Source organism: Triplophysa rosa, linkage group LG20 (genome assembly GCF_024868665.1).
Source record: "Triplophysa rosa linkage group LG20, Trosa_1v2, whole genome shotgun sequence".
Taxonomy (NCBI): Eukaryota; Metazoa; Chordata; class Actinopteri; order Cypriniformes; family Nemacheilidae; genus Triplophysa; species Triplophysa rosa.
This window is the reverse complement of record NC_079909.1, coordinates 6,353,085-6,375,868: the sequence shown is the minus strand read 5'-3', so window position 1 is coordinate 6,375,868 and position 22,784 is coordinate 6,353,085. Positions and strand designations below refer to the sequence as shown.

General features: G+C 39.6%; 4 protein-coding genes across 4 annotated transcripts; 2 read left to right on the top strand and 2 right to left on the bottom strand.

Moving 5' to 3' along the window:
• Positions 1–7,420: 7,420 nt before the first annotated feature.
• Positions 7,421–9,045, bottom strand: gadd45ba (growth arrest and DNA-damage-inducible, beta a). Its single transcript, XM_057362857.1, has 4 exons — positions 8,844–9,045; positions 8,634–8,735; positions 8,309–8,528; positions 7,421–8,198 (listed from the first exon to the last, which is right to left on the bottom strand). Exons 1-4 carry the CDS (start codon positions 8,885–8,887, stop codon positions 8,085–8,087), a joined length of 480 nt encoding a protein of 159 aa, XP_057218840.1. The 5' UTR covers positions 8,888–9,045; the 3' UTR covers positions 7,421–8,084.
• Positions 9,046–11,498: 2,453 nt separating this feature from the next.
• On the top strand, positions 11,499–13,473 carry larp6b (La ribonucleoprotein 6, translational regulator b). Its single transcript, XM_057362855.1, has 4 exons — positions 11,499–11,594; positions 11,680–11,790; positions 11,968–12,181; positions 12,247–13,473. The coding sequence occupies exons 2-4, from the start codon at positions 11,681–11,683 to the stop codon at positions 13,351–13,353; spliced, it is 1,431 nt and encodes a 476-aa protein (XP_057218838.1). The 5' UTR covers positions 11,499–11,594; position 11,680; the 3' UTR covers positions 13,354–13,473.
• Positions 13,474–13,815: 342 nt separating this feature from the next.
• vmac (vimentin type intermediate filament associated coiled-coil protein) lies at positions 13,816–21,076 on the bottom strand. Its single transcript, XM_057362866.1, has 3 exons — positions 21,002–21,076; positions 15,990–16,193; positions 13,816–15,687 (listed from the first exon to the last, which is right to left on the bottom strand). Exons 2-3 carry the CDS (start codon positions 16,178–16,180, stop codon positions 15,333–15,335), a joined length of 546 nt encoding a protein of 181 aa, XP_057218849.1. The 5' UTR covers positions 16,181–16,193; positions 21,002–21,076; the 3' UTR covers positions 13,816–15,332.
• On the top strand, positions 17,209–19,459 carry ndufa11 (NADH:ubiquinone oxidoreductase subunit A11). Its single transcript, XM_057362868.1, has 4 exons — positions 17,209–17,343; positions 17,771–17,863; positions 19,022–19,144; positions 19,270–19,459. The coding sequence occupies exons 1-4, from the start codon at positions 17,265–17,267 to the stop codon at positions 19,380–19,382; spliced, it is 408 nt and encodes a 135-aa protein (XP_057218851.1). The 5' UTR covers positions 17,209–17,264; the 3' UTR covers positions 19,383–19,459.
• Positions 21,077–22,784: the final 1,708 nt, after the last annotated feature.

Sequence of the window (22,784 nt, the reverse complement as noted above, 5' to 3'; positions counted from 1 at the left end):
ATGTTTACACTTTTTGGGGGAAACAACCTACGAATTGCTTACGGTTGCTTTCAAAACTAGAAAAAGGAAGAAATTTACCTGACTACCCTGCTTTCTAGCGGTTCTACTGAAATATAAAACCTTAAGTATCTTTCATTTTGTAAACAAAAAGCTCTGACAAATGTTAAATGTTCGCTTATTTGGAAACCACGTTGGATTAAAGCGTTTGCAAAAATGTAAATGTAAATGTCTTTAATACGTGCTTTGAAAACATTTGAGCTGCACATTTCCGCTTTCAAGCCCTTCATAAAGTCTAGACAGATTTGTGTCAGTTCATCTCTGTGTGACTGGATTTTTCTAAACTCATTATTGTTAAAACATTAAATATTTTCTGTTTTAATTCCCCACTCATTGAAGTACAATCTCTCTTTTAGATGCGACTATCAGATTACCTGCATGTTAAGAGCATGTTAATGTGAAATGCATGCGAAAACCACTGTGCCTTAAATCAGAACAGCTAACAGAAACTGTCTCTGTATCCTCCCTTCACAAAGAGCTGTTTCTGTAGTTCAACTTTAGCCACCACACCCTGCGACTCCCACAGACTCTCTCTCTCTCTCACCTCATTCCAAAGCCCACCCAACCCCTCCAACCAGCTCTCTTCTGTGGCTGGCATTTGGGACGGGTGAAGTTCAAATGGGCCCCACTTAAAAATTCCTTTCAACTCTGTGGGTCAGTCAGACCTGTTGGCGTGAGCGTAAACCTCACTCTGAAATGTCCGCATGAAGGCCTCGTGTCATGAAAGGCTTCCTGCCGCTTTGCACGTACCTTTCAATTAACTGCCACCTCAAACAAAGACTCACGCACATGGGGCCAAACAATGGCTGCTCTTGTGTAAGTGAAGCCTGAGGTGAAATTCCACTGTTGGTTCATTTTGGTTAAATGAGAAAGAGCTCAGCTGACCACAGGGCCAGTGGAGGACACTTGAGGTGCGCGTTCATCTGAGCGGAGACATGCTGTGTTTGCGTGATTGTAAAAGACTTCAAAAGAGCAATGTCTGAGAGTTTTGTTTCATTTAAACAGTAGACAACCGTAGACAATTGTTTTATAAAATGCTTTCATTCAAGCTAAGGAATGTGTTGGTTGTTTTTTCGTTTTGGACAAAATCAATAAAACGGCATACTGAATGAAATTCAAGCATGACCTTTGTTTGCATGCACGCTTATTTAGACGCCTAAAGGGTATACTTTGTGTGTTTTTGGTTATCTTTGTGAGCATGAACCCCTACCCTGCAAATACTTCAAACTGCACTGCAACCCCTGCAACCAACTATACTAAATAAAATGCATGCATGCGATGTAAAAAACAGTGTAGAAGGTATTGTCTGTGATCACTGTCCATATCAAAATATAAGCTTCAAAACATAGCCATACTGTGATCCCACAATAAATTAAATGCATGTATGTGATCTGTGTAAAACAGCAGTTGGGAGACTTGACTGTTTGGCGTTGTCAGCATGGATGAAGCCCGTTGCTTTAAAATACATGAAAGCTCAAACTATACCAGCACAGCAGCCTCATTTTGAAGATATAAGACTGACTGAAGTGTGAAGTCATAAAAGGCAATTAAATTACCAGTAGAAAATGTTGCCATGTTGTGCTTGTTAAACTTTGAATAAAAGCTCCACCAGGAGAGAAATCCTCCCTTGATCTCCCACTGTAAATGACTTTAAACAGAATACAATCATTTTTCTTGGGTAGAACGTGCCAATAACGTTAAATGAGACCACCCGTGCGTCGGGGTTCCTTTAATTGTTAACATATTAATACTCTGTGATTCACACTCATTAAAAACCCTCCTGACTGTAATATTTAGGTCTCCTCTAGGAATAGAAAGAGAGAGAGTCAGTAATACTTAAGATGTCTTTTCTGAGTCAGTGCACGCAGTTAGAAAATTCTGGCTCGGATTCGGTTCTGTTTCTTATCTTATAAATATCTCGGCTGGATGCAATTGCTCGTTCATACAGTGATTCTGGAAAAGGCCATTTCAAACGCTGCGTCTTACGCTCAACACATGTTCTCCGGATGCATCTTCTGACGGCCTGGCACTTCAAAGACCGGTGAAGGCTGAATGATTGAGCTCTGGAGGAGGTCATGACTCATGAGGACGACGGGTAGTGCTCGATCTCAGACGTCTGCCCAATGCTTCCAAAATGAGGCCCAAATTAGCTGCAGCTCTCAGAAGATCTCAGAAGCGCGGGCTTATAGGAGGCTTTACAGCACCGTTATCAGTGTCAGTAAAACAGAACAAAAGATTACAGTCGGCTTGAATCAACCTGCAGTACTGAGACGTGATGTATTGTCCTGGCAACAACAGAGTCAGCGGTTGGATTCTTAGAGAACACAAGCTATAATGTATAACCTGAATCAACAAAGTTGCCTTGAATTAAACAGAATTATTATACATTTTCCATGCATGTTAAAATGTCCAAAAAAGTTTACACATGTAGAGTGGCACACTGTACAAAAAAATGTAATTTTACAGAATTTTACAGTTTTATTTAACAGTATTTTTAAACATGGTCAAATTACAGAAATAGACTGCTAATTTGTAAAACGTAATTTTAATTTACAAAAAAAATGGTATTTAAGAGGTTTTTCTGCTGGAATATTTGGTTTTACAGTACATGGTGCCCCAGAAGGGTTTTGTTTCCCACATTCTTTAAAATATCTTCTCTTAAGTGCTCAACAGAACAAATACATTTATGTGCAGTAGGTTTGAGGGTGAGTAAAAAAGAATTTTCGTTTTTTTAATTTTCAATAAATAATGTTTTAATGAAAATGTGTGTCTTTTGTAGCAATCTTTTTCTATATTCAATAAAGCTTATGGCTTTGACATTATACAGGACTGCTTCATATTGCAGACAAATGTTATCGATTCTCCTCTGCACCAGAGCTGAGAGGTCATTTAAACAGTTGCAGTTGTGTTGATGTAAAAATTGGTTTCATGAAGAAACACAGCCATATGGATTCATATGGTGAGCAGAGGGTGCGGATGGAGTGGGTGGTTATATTAGGGGTAAACTGGGTGGTAGGGGGCTTTGAACAAGTCTATAATTGTGGCCGTACTGCAAGGTCCAGAGCTGCACACTCTTTGAAAAAGAAAGGCTCTGTCGGGCTCAGCATCAAGTCACGGGCCAATCCAGGAGAACCACAGGAGGTGCAGGAGAATCCATTTTGGGTTTTATGTCCATTACAGAATCAAGAAGCCCCTTATTTTAACTACAAGGCCGCCACTCCCCGGGATATAAATATAGCCCTGCCAAGCTAAAAATATTCCACCAGGCCTTTCTATAAATAGCCCTGCTGTCTGAACTAAATACGGTCAGCAACTTTAAATCAGCCAGGGCTTTTGCAAGGGGGAAGAAAAGACTCTCTGTTTCTGATACTGTACCCCCTCCCCGCTTTCTCTCTTTCTCTCTCTCTCTCTCTGGCTTGACGTCAGCACACCCCAGCACTTTCGACTCCAGCCACCAGTCTCGTTCAGGCAGATTTTAAGCTACTTACACGTGCTGCTATTGTACAGCGGCGTGACGCCTCTGAGGCTGAGCATGCATGCACAGTTTTTCCAGCAGTCTGCGATGAACACACAGCAAGCTATTGTCTGGTCAGCTGTGCTGCGAGTGTGCTTTACAATAGCACGTATTCTTAGCACTTACCCACTCCCAGTTTCCACCGTGACCGCTGAAAGTGACATGTCACACATCAGACCTGAAAGTCGCCAGTTAAGTCCTGCAACAATCAAGTTTATTCCTCGTGACCTTTAACTTTTGTTGAAGCAGCACCAAATTACTGTTTTGAGTTAGCATGCAATATATACTCCAAATTCATAACTATTAATTCATCAATTTTAATGCATTTAATGCATAGGATGATTGTTTCCCTTGAAAAACAGTGTTTTACACGTTTTAATGTTTAAAAAGTTTGTTCATCAACCAAACCAATACACAGAAAATGGCAAGACAAGAAAAGCGTAAAAAACGCAATTATGACTAAATATTTTGAACTTTGACATGACTAAACTAATTCAGGTTGTGAAATGTCTAGCCCAAATAGAAAAAATAGTTTTACCTAAAAATAGTTTGATAATGTTGATTTAAGGTTCACATGCAATCAAGAAAGGTTGCTTTTTATACCACCAGACATTTTTATACTTTTACTTTTTTTTACTTCTTTTCCTGAACTTGGACACTCATAATTGACCCAAATGCAAAAATTGTATTCTCAGCAAAATCCCTGTTCCTTGAATCTGAAAAGCCGTTCTCTTAAAAACTCTGTCAGCATCTGCTGTAACCCAGTAACTGGTAGCTTTCATTAAGCATGAGCGGTGCGTTTATAGTGGTGAGATAAAGTGCTGATTAAAGACTCTCACAGCAATGAAAACGCGAGAGTTCACAAGCTACGATTTTACTGTCTGTTTCACTTGGTCTGCTCTGCAGGATGGGTCATAAAATTGGCCAGAGTCACATCATGCCAGCCTTTTTTTGTCCTGCTCGGGCTGTGGGTGGGGGTGGAGAGAAGAGCTACCGCCAGGCTGAATGTACCTGAAGACCTCAGAAACGGGAGTCAAATAGAAACAGACTGGGTGGTATATAGTCATAACCGCTCACACACAGATCAAGGCTTTATGGGAAGGGAAAACTTCAGCAGGGGCCTGGAGTCTCTGCCTATGAATGCTTTTAAAAATAGCAACCTAGTTTCCCTCGGTTTCTTTTTCTGCACATTTGTGTAGGTGTTTCAAGTACATTGCTGTGTATATTGTTCTCTATTGGTCATGTTTTGAGATGCATGAACAAAAATATACTTGTATCATGGTACCTACAGATATACTTACTATAGGCACAATGTGTATTCTTTCTATTTATTATTATAACCACACTGTTGGCTTATCTGTAATTTGCACTGCCGACTGGTGTATAGGGGAGCATGGGGCTTGTTGTCACAGAGGGATGTTATCAAGAACTATTAAGTTTTAAACTATAGGTAAATAGCATGAATGCTTGTTTTCTCTAGCAATGGCCATCTGTTTCAATAAACACCTAGTACAAAATTTTTGTGATTTTTGTGAATTTCTTCAGCCAAACAAAATGAATAAATGTATAATATCCTAGCTGTTGTTTAATTACTGAACACAAAGATAATGCCAGATTTGAGGATGTTACCTGTTTTCTTAAGATTTTTAAGATGGTTAATATTGTTGTCACGTGTGTTTTACATGTTGTATTTGAACTTTGAAATTCACAATTGTATTTCTTGTTTGTTACAATGAAACTGTTATTTCTATAATGGTCCAGATTTGAGACAATTATAGAGCTGTGTGTCACATCACGATGTAAAAATAACTGTTTCAACAGCTCACCGAGCGCATTCGCGTGACCACGACGAGGACAAAACAGCTTGATTCATTCCAGCACCTTGTGGGAAACAGCTCGTGCACTTCTATGGAAACAGAGCGTCTATTTCCGCATTCCACACATACCGACGGCGGGAGCGCTGGACACGACTCACCCATCAGTGAGCTGATACATGTGCAGTGTGGCTGTTCGATGAACCATATATAATGTGGTGTTTTTGAAGGAAAATAATGTCAAATAATATAATAAACAATTATATTTGGCTTACGTCTCGCGAGAAGAAGATGCTCGCGCAGCTCTCACAGATTTTTGCCCTTAAATGGCCAATGACGTTTCCGGGATACCAATGCGTAATCGGAGACAGACTACGTCAGACGCAAAACCAACCCAGGGAATGCCCAAGAAAGCATTTGATGCCTTTTATCGCAAAAAAGAGAGTAATTTTGGCAACGTGTTTCTATTATTAGCACCTGATAACAAGTATACTTTTATATCGAGATCACTATTATATGTCGACAGTTGCTGATGCAGTACAAGCATTTCTTGTTCCAGATAAGCGTTAAGCCTATCTTGTACTTTTCAACTATGACTATGGTAACCTTTCTGATAACACACACACACACATACATGTTGCAAAGGATATGTCAAAGTAAACATTTTTACCCATTTTAATTTATTATAAAGGTAAAAAATATTAAATGGGTTTTTGTGTGTCTTCAAAGTTCATCATCTCTTCGAGTTCACAATACTGACATAACCAGCAACTAGATATTTAAAAACCAGAGCTCAGTCCTGAAGAGTTTCTTCTTATGGTAGTGTTAGATTAAAGGGGTCATATGGCGCGAATACGTGTTTTTCTGTTTCTTTGGTGTGTTATAAGTTGCCCATGCATGTACGTAAAATTGCAAAAATTAAAGTGTCGGAACAAAAGATGCATTCTATCTAAAAACGAATGCTCACCCACACCTGCCTGAAACGCCTCGTGTAACCACACCCCCACAAATCTACGTCAGTTGGTGGTATGATTTGACTAAGACCGCCCAAATGTATACGCAAGTACAGTGGCCGTACCTGTCAGTACAATTGCTTTGGAACCTGATGTTCCAAATATGGTAAGAAGCGTTACATTTCCGTCACACGCTTGCAGTATTCGACCAATCACTACGCACTGGTTAACTGGCCAATCATAGCATACCTCGTTTTTCAGAGCGATGAGCTTCGTTCAAAATCCGCGCGTTTCAGAGAGGCGGGCAAAGAGGAGATACAAACATGCACGGTATGTGGAAAATACAACGTTTTTTAACCTTAAATCGTGTATACACACTGCATTACATCTAAAACAAACAATAATATTCGTTTTAGCCGTGTCATATGACCCCTTTAATAGCTATGGGCTAGCAACCCAGGTCCTGGTGGGTCGTTTCATGAACATTGCACGAAACACAACCTTTGGTTGCTCCAGAGAAATTTGACCTGTAAAATGTGTACTGTAGGTCATAAGGTTTCTATATAATAGATTGTGTTGCATAAACTTGTAAAAGACATTTAGTTCAAACACCTGTAATATAACCCCTAATAACATGCTGAAAGCAGCTGTATCATGTTATCAAATAGAGACTTTTGTATCTTCTGGAGGTTATCCAAGCTCTAGTTCTTGTCTGTTTATGGAGGGGTAGAGCTTGCCAAAGTAGACTTGCGAAGTCAGGTGTCGTAATCAGTTGCGTTTAGTACGGATATGACGTTGATTCCAGGAGAGGAGGATGTGAAGACTATCCTTTGGCAAACTGTGTGATCTGTTTACCCTGCTTACCACCTGCATTAGGACTTTAACATTTGAATAGATGTATATGCACCAGTGCATTTCCTACTCGACCCCCCTTGCTATGCAGTTCAGAATAAAATAATGAAATAACTGAACTTTTGACCAGTTAAGTGAATCTAGAGTATCCTTTTGATGTCATCTATGAGATACATTGGCAGTGTCACCAACCTTACACCCCCTCACCCCAAAGCAAAACAACAGTCAAATTTATGCAATTCTCAATCAATAATTTATTGTAACAACGTTGCATTGACAATAACATAAATGCATATATTACTCGGTTTAAATTACAGTAAATAACTTTAACAATTCATAGTATGCACTTAATAGCTCGACAGCTCATAGTTCCACAAACACTATTTCTCAGTGCAGTCTACAGAAGCAATTGCAGTCCATTAATAGCTTGGCATACAGGTTACGGCAGTTCATGGTTGTCCGGCACCAAAACTGGATTTTCATTCGCCATTTCCAAAATACATAGTCCCACAGTCAGCGATAGTGAACCATAGGCATATACGCTGGCGCTGACGTACAGTGGCTTTCCAACCCATTGCACATATGAAACTGGGGGCGCACGCGCCCACGCCGCCCGCCTGCAAGTTCTCCATCACAGCTCGCGCCGACGGGCAGTCCTTTGCAGTTCATGTTCCCACAGCTCTGTTCCTCCGACACCAAAACGACCACCTTTTCCCCCCACGGAGGACATAAGCTGAAGGGCAGGGTGTGCCGTTCCAAGAGCTCCACTTTCTCCCTCTCTCAGCCCCGTCAAAGGACGCAGCAGTCAACGGTTCCTGGTGCAGCGCACGTTTGCTTTCGTTCGCAGAGAAAGACTCTCATCCTTTCATCAACAGCGACAGCTTGGCGAGTTGTTCAGCGTTCTTGCAGGGACAGATAAGGAATCCATTGGTTTTTGCAGCGGCTCTCTTCGCAGTAGTTCCCCACGTCATTTAGCGCCTGGCACTTCAGTGGTTGGCATTGAGCGTTCTGTGAAAATGCATGAAATGCAAGGTAAGTTATCGTCGTGTTGGCGCGTTTTAGATGCAATTAAGATGAATCGGAATGCATTTCGCAAATGATATCACGAGTCTACTTACGGTGACTAGGAGGCAGTGGAAATCTCTCGGCTCGCTGTTGTCTAGGTTGGTTGGCTCGCCGAGCACCTGCGCGAGGCGCCTCAGACCGGACACGCGCAGGATGTTGATGTCGTTATCGCAGCAGAACGCCTGGATGAGCGTAAAGTGAATCTGCAGCGCGATATCATCATGATCTTCTTCATCGGTTGCCAGAACGCAGAGTACCACACAGTCTGGATCTCTGTGGATCAAAAGGACATGCAATCAGTCACCCGTCTGTGTGCTTGAAGAAGCACGTACATGAAAACTGTTTTTCGTATAACATTCAAACAAGTGATATACTTACACATTCATGAGTTTTGCAGATTCATAAACTCCGACTGTCAGACAGTCTTGTCTCTGGGCTGCAACCAGCAGCTCTTCTAATGCTTTGCTTACAGTGTCCATTCTGTAAGAAACATGCGAGTGGTTAGAAACCATCGAGACCATCTCTATATAGTAAGATGTCTATCACGATTGAAAATGGGTAAGTGTAAATGCAATAAAAAAAACTTACTTTTTATCAGTAATGTTGGATCCGACGACTTCTTCCAGAGTCATTTTGTTTTCGAATAAGAGTAATCCACAAGTCTTCAAAGAAGCTCCGCAAATGTGTAATTCCAGTTCAAGTGTTCTGTCAAAAGTATAATCCTGAATTCGCTTGGAGTCGTAATCCCTAGATAGTTTCTCCGAGTCTGTGAAGTTGTATCTGCCGTTGACTGGCGAAACTCGCTGGATATATACCTCTCTTGTGTGGGCGTGGCTCCGTTTAACGCTCATCTCTCTCATTGGTTAGAAAGAATCTTGCTCTCCCTCAATCATTGGTGATCGGGGTAAACTAGTGCTTACACCCACGTGGGCTGTTTCGCGGAACCTTTCCAAACAATTAGCACATCGTGCACCTTATTATTTTTCAGTTTGTTTGTACCAGGTCCAATGGAATTTCCTCATGGAAAGATGGAGTTTCCCTGTTGCTTTATATGCTCACATTGCAGTTATATGTGAAAGCATTGCATCATTGCGCACCATTTAGTAAAGCCAGCATTTTACTCGTATTTCCAATTTTCCTCAAAAGCGAAATACAAGAGCACACGCTGGTCTAAATTGCATTGAACAAATGATTGTTGTGACTCCCCTGGTGCACATATTTGCACAAATGATAAATGGTGAATTGATTGATTTTTTTTATCAGTTTTGGCATCGCACAGGTGACTTAATTCATTTGCAAAACACAAGGCGTCTGCAGAAGCTCTAGAAGGCGGTAGAGTTTCTGTTACCTGGAACTTTCATCAGCCAGGCTGTTCCAGTTCCACCGGCTAATAATAGACGGTAGTCACAGGATCAGAGCTCGATGTTGTCATGAGACAGCTTGTTGTGCACGAGTTACGAAACCATCCAGCCTGCAGAAACACTGGGGTCAACATCTTAAGGGGAATTCGTTGCTCGACCGATTTACTTACCACGATTCATTTAAAATGCGTTCATAATCAAATTACTTAAAAATGCCAAAATGGTGCATGTGTCTAGACCGCAGCCCTTTATTAAAGTATTGCTTTTGCATTTATGTGTCACATATTTTAAAATGTATTTTGAACTGTAATGACTTGTCCAAACAATCGATTCAACCCAATTGAAATAAATCAATGCACTGTTCTGTTGCGCCATCTGCAGTTAGTGTGATAAATGATAATATAAAAAAACATTTTTTAAATAAATCACAGATGGAGTTTGATACGACGCGACCTTTAAGTTTTTTAATTAAGTGGAGTTCATAAGAAAATATGTGAAAATAAAAAATTGCCGTATTCACTGTTGAGAATGCTTATTTGCGGCTCATTTGAAGCGGTTCAGCAATCAGTAGCACAACCTGCTATCTACGTGTGCCACCTACTGTTGAACTATAGTATTACAATTTACAATATTCCTTTTATGCAGAATAGAATAGAATAGAATAGAATAGAATAGAATAGAATAGAATAGTTTATAGCCTATATATAAAACTTGAATATTGCTCAAATCCCAGAATAAAGAATTCATTCGAATGTAATATTTTCGGAAATTTTTTAAAGACAGCACCCATTACTTTCTTATGCCTTTGCACGTAGTTCCCATCAAATGATCTGTCGGTAATGTATCTTTTTGTGACTTTGTGTGTGTGTGTCTTATTAGCGTTTGCCAATGGTTCTAATTCCGGTCTTTCTGAGTGGCTAACACTTACAAAGGCAACAGTTACTGAATCTGTAATATGGTTGAGCACACATTATCTTGAGCGTGTTTATTGGCTGTGAAAAACGTTAGATAATTAGCAGGACTTTCAGACAACCTTCATCTTGGCCTCGCACACAAGTGAGAAAAAAACATGTCTTTAACACGGGGGTTCTAATATACAGGAAGCCGAGCAGGGGGTTCTGCAGTGTTACCTGCACCACTGTCTCACGGATCCCCTGTGGTCCTACTTATTCACTTGGAATACACTTACACTTCATCTTGACACCTCCTCCCCAAATTACACATAAACGTCGGGTCCATGGTCGGTCAATGGTGGCATGGGTCGCAAAGTAACTAACACACTCATTAAACGTTTAGTACGGTTAGTAACTGAGTAGGAAATATTAAGTGGAAATAATATGGATGTCGGTTTGGAGTAATCATATTCCTGTCTTGAGCTAGAATAAAACAATGCCTTTAACATTGAAAGTACCCTTTGAAATGTATTTTTGAAATGAGCATGCGTAGTAGGCCTATAGAATATAATAACCACTGCATTTCAGCATACATACAAACAATAAATAAATAAAGCTAATTGTCAGGCATTCTAACAAATGTTTTTTTGAACACTGAAAATTCTTTAATAGGCCTAATAATAATAAACTCATACAAAACATCTAATCTTGCGTGTTATCATTACTGTATTAAAAAACTTTAATAATAGCCCAAACCAGACTAAATATGCGGAGTATTTGAAAGGACGACGTAAGATATGTTCGACTTCAAGCGCCGCTGCGCAGACTAAGCGGCATGTGACATTAAAGTACCGCGAGAGTAGCACTTTTCTGTTGCTCTCGCGGTACTGGATGTAATACGCCGATCGGCCTGCGCAGCGCCACATGAAGTCGAACACACATGCTAAAGAACACGTACAAGAGACCGCCCAATAGACAGCTTTCCTTAATTGTGACGTAGGAACCTTTAAATGAGTATTGTAAAAGGAATCACCTGCTCTCAGGTGATGTTTGGCGGTATACTAGAACCGACGGGAAGACGTCAGGTAGGCTGTTTACAACTCTGTTAAAGTTTAATGGAATATGCATGCCTCCCTGTGAATGTTAATTTCAAAATAAATGTGTCAACAGTATGTCCTCTCCCATTTACTCGGACATTTTCCACTGTGAAGTCACAGCACCTCACCTGCCAAAGGGGCCATTTTCATATAGTGATGATGGGCTGAATGATAGTTTGGATGGGTAAGGCACTGCTTGGGTATTATGAGTGAAATTTGATAAATTTTAGTATGTGTTTTACAACAAAACACTATTCAAATGAAAAACTAGTTTTGTGTGTTTCTAAAATGACAGTAAAAACAATATTCTAAAAGTAAAATCCAGACAAATAAATGGATAAACTATTACATGTTTGAGCAGGAGTTCAACTGAATTGACGGATGTCTTTGAGGAGGAATGCTTTGAGGATGAACTTTGGACTCCACCAAATGATGATTTGAAAGAAAAAATAGCCACCCAGCTTGAAAACTACCTTTCTGATCAGAATCTGTCAGAGGATGCTTTTCTGCTAAAACATGTTCAAAGAAATAAAATGGGCTATGTCAGTTTGAAGCTATTGACATCTTTCAAAAAGGTGAGCTCCGATTTATCTTCTAGTCAAAATAAAATGACAACATTGTAAAAGGTCTTTTTCAACAGATTAAAGATCTCACTCGTGACTGGCGGACTACGCTGGCGGCTGCGCGAACCTCTGAGCACCTGGAAGTGAACGAGACCGGCACCAAGGTGCGACGAAGGACACTGGTGCCCGACTGGCTCCTGTGCATTCCCACAAGCAAGCTAATGCTGGCCTGGAACTTCCTGGATGGGGTTTCCCCAGTCAAAGACGGGATGAGTGGGTCACCTGGTTTAGAGCATTTAGGCATCATGGAAGTGGCAATGCGGATGTTTTCTCCCTTCGGCACCATTTCCTCTCTCCGCATTCTACGCCCAGGAAAAGAGATCCCTGCAGAGCTGAAACGTTACTGCAAAAAACACATGGAACTGGGGCGCAAGGTGTGTGCTGTGGTGGAGTACGAGTATCTGGAAGGTGCCCGCAAGGCCTACGAAGCCCTGAAGGCAGAAGAACAGATGCAGGGAGGAAGAGGCATCTGTGTGGCCCTGTTGGGTAGCCGTGGAACTCGTAAGCCAGGGTGGAGCCAAAGCCTAGCGGAGGACGAATATGAGGAGCATATTGGCAATGATAGTTTGAAAAAGCCAAGCAGAAAATCTAGGAAGTTTTTTTACTCCTTGGAGGATTCAGCCCTTTACAGCTCTTCCGAGTCTGATTTTGCCCCTGCGTCTCCCCGACCCAACCGCAGGGTTTCTCGCCCACAGGCCCTATATGGCAGCCCCCTCGCTGTCCCGCGGATATCGACTTTCCGGTCTGACCCTTACAGGAATCCCCTTGGCAGTCCTGTAGGAAGCCCCCTCCTGCCTCGCAAGCTTTTTCCGTGCAGTCATGTGTCTTCAACTTTGGCCACGCATCATTTTTGCAGCACGCCCACTGCACCTGTTACCACTTCCTTTAGTCGATGCAAGAGCTCAGGTGATCTCTCGCCAGATGACACTGGGTTCATGAACAGCCCATGGGTCCAAAAACGGAAACACGCTGCCCAGGTCATTCAGCCTGAGATGGGTAGTTCTGTCTCACCCAAGCATCTTACAAGATCTGTGAGTGTCCTGGTAGTGCGCCAGCCTGTCGGCCCTGATGGGACCAAAGGTTTCCACAACTGCATTGGTAGGGGGAGGATGCTGCTACCTTAGTGCTCACCCACCATTACAGTTGCTTTGTAAGGTCTATTCTTCTGCTGTGTCATCACAACTGTTTTCTGCAGTGCAAATTTATAGCACTTTTAATGCAACATAAATAATTCATAAAATATAACTTGCTATTAATGAAAAGTCTATTGTAAAAATGTCTAAAATAATTGAATAAAGATTTGTATTCAACATCAATGATGCTTAACTAAGTTCTAAAGATTTTTTTTGTAATTACTGTTTACTTGCCCTCATGTCATTGCAAATCTGTACGTATTCTATTCTGCAGAACACAAACATGGTTGAAGAATGTTGGTCACCAAACGACTCGTATTGACTTCCAATCTATGAACACAAAACCACTGAGACATTTCTCCAAATATATTTTTTCGTGTTCCACAGAAGAAAGAGTCATATACAGGTTTTCAGTGATGTGAGGGTGAATAAATGACAGATTTTGGGGGGGGTTGAACCCTTTAATAGTATACTTGAAAAGAATACCTGAACTCACTGTGCATCTGAGGGAGCATTACACAAGAATTGGCACTGATGAGTAACAAAATAATTTATTTTTCTTAGATTAAATAATTACATTGACCAAATAACCAAGAGTATTTTAGGCACCATTTTACCAGCAAGTAGTTACCATGCTGCAATGCAGAATGACATGTAACTCTTAAAACCAACACTAACATATTGCGTAACCACTATATCTTAAGACAAATGATCCACTGGACATATTAAGCTGTACATAAACTACAACAGTAATGCCCCATCATCAGTACAATCCAAGTCATTCACTACATTACTTGCACTTTTAACGGTTTATCCACATACTGTATAGCTTGATATAAATAAATATGGCAAAATATAAATGACTTGCATAGACTTATTTCTGCTAGGCCGAATTACAAGAACGAACAAAATGAATCTGCAGAAAAATCTATCACATCAACAAAACTGAAATGTATAGACAGTTGTCATACGCTGACATAACACAGTTCATTCATCATTCTGGTCACAGATACAACTGTAAAACTATTATAAAGAGAACCAAAGCAAGTGCTTTTTGTCACTATTTAACCACCGCTGGCCTGTAATTTTGTTAGCAGTAAGCCTGTCTTTGTTGGAAATTGCTCCCTGTTTATCGGGGGGGCACTATTTTGGGATGCTCTCAGAACAAGTTCACTGCATAGATCACTTAATTATATACAATGCACCATAAATTGCAGTGTTCATTTGGTGTACAGTACACCACTATGACAACATCATACTGTCACTTATCAGCAGTTTTGTGGTTCAGTGCTTTGCACAAGGAAACAATGCTTGGTGGGTATCTCAGTCTCCCATTGGTTGATTTCTATCCTGTTACTTTTGAATTTCAGTCCCAGGTCCTAAAATGCAAGCAACTACAGGAAAAACAACTTTTTATACAAATTTGTCCAATACGTCATGCAAGCTTAACAATATTAATGATGTAAAAATGCTTTACATCAGCATAAATGATTTGTAGATTATTCATTGCTGAAAAAATTGTCTGTTGTAAGAACTACAAAGTACAAAAATTGGACAGTGGAGTAGATGATATTCAAACAGGGAGCAGTTGCCAAAACAGCTACTGTTCTATCACGTTCCTTCTCAAACTGTAACAGTAAATTGAGAGTTTTCCCGACTTACATTTTAAAAACATTTTACCAAAGGAACCAAGATGCAAAAAAGTCAACAACATGTTACAGCATTTGCAAATAGTTAAAAGGGGAGAGAAACCAAGTTAACAATAAAAAAACAACTGCATATTGAATTCAGAGCACTTCAAATCTGAAATATGCTGTAAAGACAACAAACAAAAAACTCTCATTTCACTAGCATCCTATTCACTGAGTACAGTACATTACCAAATGATGACCAGACGGACATTTAATTATTTGTAACCATCAAGACACACAGGCCGCTAAACCTGAGACAAGGACCAGTTCAACTGTGACTCATACAGTGGTCCCAAACACAACCCCATCTAATTCCTGATCATCCGAGTCATCCTCGCTGAGTGAGAAGTCTTTGTGATTGGAGAGGCGGCTGAGGCTGCAGTTTGACTCTCCATCAGTGAGCGAGTTGTTTGTTGTGGGCTTCCCCAAGTCACTAACAGGGCCCATTCTCTCAGCCTCGGCTATCTGTGCCAGCATGCTGTCCAGTAATGGACGGCTTTTGCAGATGTTGTCCAGCAGTTGGCATCGATGTTGTAATTGTCCAATTAGGGAATCTTTTTCCTTAATGATTTGGTTAAGTTTATGGATGGATTCCTCTGAGTGACAAAGCTTCTCGTGAAGGAATGAAATCTCTCTTTACAAAAAAAGAAATTGTAAAATGAATAATCATACATAGGACAGACAGTCACTGTGTAATGTAAAGGCCAATGAGGAATCATTGGTCATTTTGTTTTCAAACTACATGTAAATAAAAAAGATTAGTGACAATGTGTATATTATAGCCGCATACATTTTACACATATAAAAGTACAATGTTTACAAGGATCTTATGCTGATGTGATACACATGAATATCTTTTAATAACTACTAATATTAAATGACATGATCAGATATCAACACAACAAAACGAATGTGTAAAAAGATGATTTTCCTCACCTGTCTTTGGTCTCTGTGATTTCTTGTGTGGCAGCTCTGAGTTGTTCATCTTTGCGGATGAGACTCTCCGCCTGCTCTCGCACGGTTTTCTCCGCGTCCTCCAGCTTCTGCTCCAGGTTGGTGACGCGCCCGTGCAGCGCAGCCAGATGCGCGTTCGCTTCTCTGATCTGCACCGGCGACGGGGACGACATGTCCCGATGTCTGCTGCTCAGTATGAGGAAAACACGAACCGTTCCTGTAACCTCCTTAGGCACAATTATTCTGCGTTCGTGTGCAGATCATATTTCCTGGGTCGGTTCGACTGGTTCGGAAGTGTTCGGACTGAATCTAACTCGCGTGCATGATGCTACTGCGCCGTCACGCCTCTAGAGGCTTTTGTACATCTGCGCGTCTGTTCTCCAGTGAGAACGTGTTTTAAAATGCAGCGCGGAGATTTATGACACTGTCATATAAAATCAAGTGTGGTGATTTGTAGTTGTTTTGCAGTCCGCTGACGTGTCATCTACACCAAACTTCAACAGCAACTTGTAGCTGCTGACCCGGAAATGGAACTTACAGCAGCCGACCAATCATACCCCAGCAAATTGTACAAACAATACTGCACTATAATATTACGTGAATACAATTTTAGCTATGGATTTCCTGTTTATAAAAAAGCGTGGATTTATAACAATACCGTAACTTATTTTGTGTACAACTCACCCCCCATATTTATTAATTTTGATAAAGAAAAAAATCTCTCTTTTTTTCGTTTTATTTTATTGCATTATACTCGGGGTTTTGTTATACTATTACAATATATAGTATTTATTTTATGTAATGACATCGTCGTGTTGTCTGTTTACATTGCTTATTTTACACTGTCTGTTCTGGGGGCTGCAAAACAATAACAGATCTGTTAAATAGAATAAAGACAGACATTCTATTCTATTCTATTCTATTCTATTCTATTCTATTCTATTCTATTCTATTCTATTCTATTGCTGATATGTAGGCTACTGATGTTACATATTACCATCTGCATTATGTCATGAAAGAATAGAAAATAAATAGGCTTTCTCTTTAATAGATCATTTCACTTTTAACGATATCAATTGATGATACCGTTTTTTTATAGATGATGCATAATTGACTAAAAAGCTGATCGGCCGTTGTACTTTCAGCCTGGAGGGGGCAGAAAACTCTCCACGTGCATGAACTACATTCAAAACAGCGCAAGAAAGAAGAGCTCCACCTCTCGCGATATTTCGGTCGTGTCCTTGATCTAAGGCAGAAATGGGCTACTGGGATCTAGAGGAGGGCAAAGACTGCGTGGAAAAAACATGGATCACCACGAAATTAGCGACAGCAATCGGTCAGTCTGATAGATATTTGTGTTTCAGAGCCTCTAACTGATCTCTTGAGTTAGGTGTTAAACAGAAAATCTGCTTGTGTGCGCTTAAAGCTAAGTTGCTAGCATAGACGCTAGCTGGTTTATATACAATGCACTGTTCTTATAATTTTCGTATCATATTCATATTTTTAGCTATATTTATAACATCTGTTTGTTTACAAGTTTTATTGTCAGTGGTGTTTTTCTGTTGTGGTTGTTTTTGTTTGCACACAGATCTCCAGATCTACTGTCACTGAGTTATATATTTAGTGTATTTGTTTCTCTACTGTTGAGGTTTTTTTATGTTAATACATGGCTCTGATGCCATAGTGATAAAAATAAGAGATTGGAGAAATATTACTATAAATGGTTCAAAGTGCAAAATAGAAGAGTTGTTATTGTTTTGCAGGGCTGGTCGGTTCTGCCTACCACATAGTGGCATACCAGCCTGAGACAGCTGTTGAGGCTCTGACCAGAGCAACATCAGGCACTGTCACCATGGGTAAGAGAAAAATAATACTTTTATGGAAAATTATTGTTTTCTGTTCCCATGTTGTTGTTGTTGGTATACTTAGTGTTTTCTGTCAGTGCATTGGTCTGCTTGATTTTGTGCATTTTGTGCACTTTTTATCAGAGAATCTCACATGATAATCTCTTTAATTACAACTGCTTGTTTCACCTTTTACAAATGTTTACATTTTTTAATTATTTATGCAGCTTACTTAAGAGTGGTTGGATAAAATGGTTATACCATAAGGTTAAAACAGATGACACAACAACAATATGTTAAAGATGACATTTTCAGCAATTTTTCTACAATTATATAGGTCGATTTTTCTGAATCATTATTTTAGGATTAACTAGATATTAAATTACACCTGTGTTAAAGGCGGGGTGTCCGATTTCTCTTAGCCGTATATAACACACGTCGTAGTAGGAAATGCCTAAGGACATGTTTTTATCACTGTTCCTCAAGCCTCCTCAGATATTTTTATGATAATAAATATATTTATAATGATCATGTTTGACGGGTGTTGCTTTTTGAAATGCACGTTATAAGCGACTCAAACTCGCAGTGCTTTTAGATCGAGCAGCATTTCTACTGATCACAGAGCCGTGCTTCACGGACAAGCTACGAATCAATAAAATAATCGATACCTTGCATTATCTCAGCCAGCTCGGTTTCAGCAGGATTTGGTGGTAACTGCGGTTAACCGGGCACATGTCTACTGCTGATTGGCTACAAGGTTGTTTTGGTACTCGGCCCGACTCAGTTGTCTAAAGCAGTGGTTCTTAAACTTTTTCGTTGTAAGGCCCCCTTTGTGTTAAGTGCATCGCTTTGCGGCCCCCCATATAAAGACGTTATAATCTTAAACTTAGAATTTTAATTAAACCAAAAACATTCAGTTATACAATGCTAAAACCTCAATAATTTTGGTTGGTGGTGTCATTTTTCTGATGTTTGATTGCATAAAATCTATGATAAATTTCTATATTTCATAAAATGCCACAAAATCTGTGGCCCCCCTGGATCCATCTTGGGGACACCAGTTTGAGAACCACTGGTCTAAAGCGTAATTCGGAAATCGGTTACCCAGCCTTTAAGCATATTAGAATTACTTGGTTAAAAAAAATGTGTTCGTGTTCGCTACCTTTTCAGCCGCCATGGGGGCCATCTTTGGAATGGCCACTTGTCTGAGCGCACAGGCCAGAGATGCACCTGATGACCCCACTAACTATTTCATTGGTGGATGTGCTTCCGGTATTTTCCTTGGGGCACGGAGTGAGTATATCAAACACAACAATATTCACATGATTTTCATTATTTCATTCTTATATTATATTATAACATCTCAGTTTCAAAGTTGATTAACAAAAAATCTGAAGTGCTCTTTTTTTTTCTCTAAGCACACAGTGCTATCACAGGTACCACAGCATGTCTGGGTCTGGGAACGGTGGCTATGCTCACCAAGGTTGGAAAAATGGAGGGCTGGAGAATAACAGGACCCCCAAAGCTGTGATCACTGATGTCTCCCCTAGTATTTGATGTTTATATTGTATATTGCTTAAATAAATGTATTGAGAGTACACTTGAAAATCTGTCAGTCTTGTAAACACACACCACCAGGAGTCATTGCACCATGTCACTGAATAAAAGGACACATGATTTTGTCATGAAAGCAATGTATTTGTATTCATGTGCATATTTTATCTTTCATCAAAGTATGTAACACGAGTCAGAGCCACATAACAATCTAATAATGAAGTGCACTGGCAAGCACCACAACTTGAAAGAGCACTTACAGGATCTCTAAAAGCAATTCTGCTTTTTTGACACATGTTTAGTGACTTTGAAGATGTATTTTAATGCTTAGATGCTTTAATTATTAGAATTAAAGTAGTTAACCATAAAGAACCTCTATCTGGTAGGTAACAGCCCATCTATCATTAGCTGGGATCACAATAAAGTTAATAGACATCAATGAGGTTTAAACATGCTTGCTGTTCATCTCATGAATCTGCTGCCGCTCATTAATGGTAACTAGGAAGTTATTGCAAACATTTGAGTCTTCATTCTGTATTACATTGCTTTTAATTCACTTGTTAGTTAATATACCCTAAAGCTTATAGTAATTGTACTAAATTTAAAGGTACAATGCGGGATGTTTTGTATGATCTATTAACAGAAATGCAATATAACATACAAAACTGTGTCTTTAGATGTGTATAAAAACCTTACGTAATGAAAAGTAATGTTTTTATTACCTTAGAATAAACCAGTTGTATCTACATAGGGAGCGGGCCTATCTACATGGAATTTGTTATGTTGCGCAGCCATGTTTTGTACAGTAAGCTCTAACGGACAAACAGCTCTACAGAGCGAGTTTCGTATATGTTGGTCTTTGTGTGTTTTTTAGACGCAGCTTGCGTCATCACTGAGTTGAAGACGCACAAAGTAGTAAGTCGTAGTACGGAGAGGAGGAGGAGTAGTCGTCGTCTGAAGCAATTGATTGTTCTGTCTTAGAAGTTTTGATAAAATGGAGGACCATGCGTATTGTGCACAAGCGCCGACAGAGCGTGAATCTCCGTCGTCAAAGAAGCGCAAACGTGATGCTGCCAGACGAATGAGAGACAAACGGCGGCATAAATCCAGGATAAACATCGGTGTATCTATTACCAGATGGAAGGCACTGTTGAAAGACAAATGTTTTCAAGGCGACGCCGAAGTTGCCTGTTTTCTGCTAGACTGGTAAGATAATTCATTTTCAATGTTTCCACTTTTTCAATGTTTACCAAACAACTGTTTTGTTGAAAGGGTAACGTTAGCATTTTATACCAATGGCCATATAACCTCCGAATAATAATGTTGTTCCGTCCCTGCGGTACGTACTCCGCTTGTTCCTGACTTTACAAAGGGGGAGACAAACGTCTTCTAACTTACACCTAACTGCCCATGTCGCTGTCTGATCAAACGCTTTGAACAGCGTTGCTATTTACGATTAGCTAACTTTAGTTACTTCACTACTCTCAGCGTGTACTAGATAGCACGCAAGAAATATATCTAATTATAGAATTGTAACATTAACTTTCGCAATAGAATACATGTTAAATGATTAATTACGTTAATATATTGCCTTACCTTTGTAAAGAAACATCGTTGCTTGTATCACTGTTATCCGCTGTCTCAGTAGAGACGACATCTTTTTTTTTTACTGTTGCGGCCACCGTCGTAATTCGAAAGGGAGGGGTGAGCAAATGACTCAGAGATTCGTTGCAAAACTATAATACAACGCTAGTGGCCGCTGATTTTCAAGAACTGCGCCTTTAATGTACACACCATTTCATTCTCATTTTCCCCTGAGAGAAACAACACTTTTTTTTGTATGTAATTTTTACCAGATTTGTATGGTAACATTTATCTACATTTTAGACATGCAACATACATGAAATGAAACGTATGAACTTTCCTTAAGATTCAATACTTTCAACTGTAATATTGTAGCAAGTTGTATCAGAGTACACACCAAATTTGGTAGGTCATGTAATAACTTAACAGCTCAGAGCGGTTGGATAAAATGGTTATACCATAAGGTTAAAACAGATGACACAACAACACTATGTTAAAGATGACATTTTCAGAGCAGAGCATTTTCAGACTACTCAGAGCAGAGTAGCAGTGCGAGTTCTTATTGTAGCCACAAGGTGGAGCTGTTACCCAGTATTATTGCAACGTGTCTGAAACCATTCAAACGTCCGCAATCCTCAGGTGAACACAAACTGTACAACAGTTTTCGGTGAATTCCTTCAAAAAAGTTGTTAATAACATTGTCAACATTGTACTTATAAGTCATTATTTACACTGTCTAAAAAGCAATTGCATTACTTACAATTTACTTGGAAGACAGAAAGAAAACTTCAATATTGAAGGAAAATTCAATATTGTTTTAATCTAGGACAATTACAGGTCCATAGCCTTAGCCAGTATTTTATCTAAAGTTTTAGAAATTATTTTGTTGGATAGATAAGTGAGATTAACTCGGCAGAAAATTAGTTTGGGTTTAAAGCAAAACATGGCACTGACTTGTGTATATATGCTCTTAAAGGAATAGTAAATAAGTAGAGAGAAAAAAAATAATGAGTGTTTTTGTGTTTCATTGATGCATCAAAAGCTTTATTTATGAAAAGCTATTTCTAAAGCTGACACAAAGAGGAGTGCCTAAATATATTGTGAGAATTTTGAGTTATTGGTATGCCCACCATCAATGCAAGTAAAGTGGAGAAATCAAATCTCAAAAAGACAAGGAGGAATTTTGTCTCCAGTCTTGTTCAACCTCTATATGGATGATTTATCTAAATATTTGAAAGCCTGCAAAACGTATGGAATGATTTTGCAGACTAAATTAAAAAGGTATTGCAAACTGCATTTGCAAATGCGTTTTCTATTTGTTCGTGTCAAAATTGTGACATTATTCAAATGCAAATGCAAACCATTTGCATTTGCATTTACGCGAACATACAGTGTCTGCCAAATTTCAAAAGTAAAAGTAAAGTCTATTTGCAAATGAATTACCTCTGTCTTACGAGTTACGACCCTGCCATATTTAAAATCGAAATGGCAATTCCCCATATGCCATTTCACTTCCTCTGGTGTCGCGTATTAAGCCTGCCAAAACTCAAATGAAATCGCAAATCCCTTTGCATTTGCGTTTCCTCTGACTTGTACAGAAACCTGTCAATCAACGGCGGGGGTGGGCTTATTCAACGGGGCGTGTTTGTATCGGGAAGTGACGTCATTCACCGTCGACTGGAACTTAAGTAGATACATGTGATACAGCTAAACACATTAGGAGTGCAGTTAAAACTGCACTCACAATCGGCGTTGAAAACAGTGTAGTTTTTGTTTGTTTGGAAATAACTCGCGC

Coding starts and splice junctions, on each gene's coding strand:
- vmac (XM_057362866.1), bottom strand. CDS start 16,180: ATGTCGTCCCCGTCGCCGGTGCAGATCAGAGAAGCGAACGCGCATCTG. Junction 15,688..15,989: donor ATCACAGAGACCAAAGACAG/GTGAGGAAAATC, acceptor TTTTTTGTAAAG/AGAGATTTCATTCCTTCACG.
- gadd45ba (XM_057362857.1), bottom strand. CDS start 8,887: ATGACTCTGGAAGAAGTCGTCGGATCCAACATTACTGATAAAAA. Junction 8,736..8,843: donor TCCAACATTACTGATAAAAA/GTAAGTTTTTTT, acceptor TGTTTCTTACAG/AATGGACACTGTAAGCAAAG. Junction 8,199..8,308: donor TCCACTGCCTCCTAGTCACC/GTAAGTAGACTC, acceptor GCATTTTCACAG/AACGCTCAATGCCAACCACT.
- larp6b (XM_057362855.1), top strand. CDS start 11,681: ATGTCCTCTCCCATTTACTCGGACATTTTCCACTGTGAAGTCACAGCA. Junction 11,791..11,967: donor CTGAATGATAGTTTGGATGG/GTAAGGCACTGC, acceptor ATGTTTGAGCAG/GAGTTCAACTGAATTGACGG. Junction 12,182..12,246: donor TATTGACATCTTTCAAAAAG/GTGAGCTCCGAT, acceptor CTTTTTCAACAG/ATTAAAGATCTCACTCGTGA.
- ndufa11 (XM_057362868.1), top strand. CDS start 17,265: ATGGGCTACTGGGATCTAGAGGAGGGCAAAGACTGCGTGGAAAAAACA. Junction 17,864..19,021: donor ATCAGGCACTGTCACCATGG/GTAAGAGAAAAA, acceptor CTACCTTTTCAG/CCGCCATGGGGGCCATCTTT. Junction 19,145..19,269: donor TATTTTCCTTGGGGCACGGA/GTGAGTATATCA, acceptor TTTTTCTCTAAG/CACACAGTGCTATCACAGGT.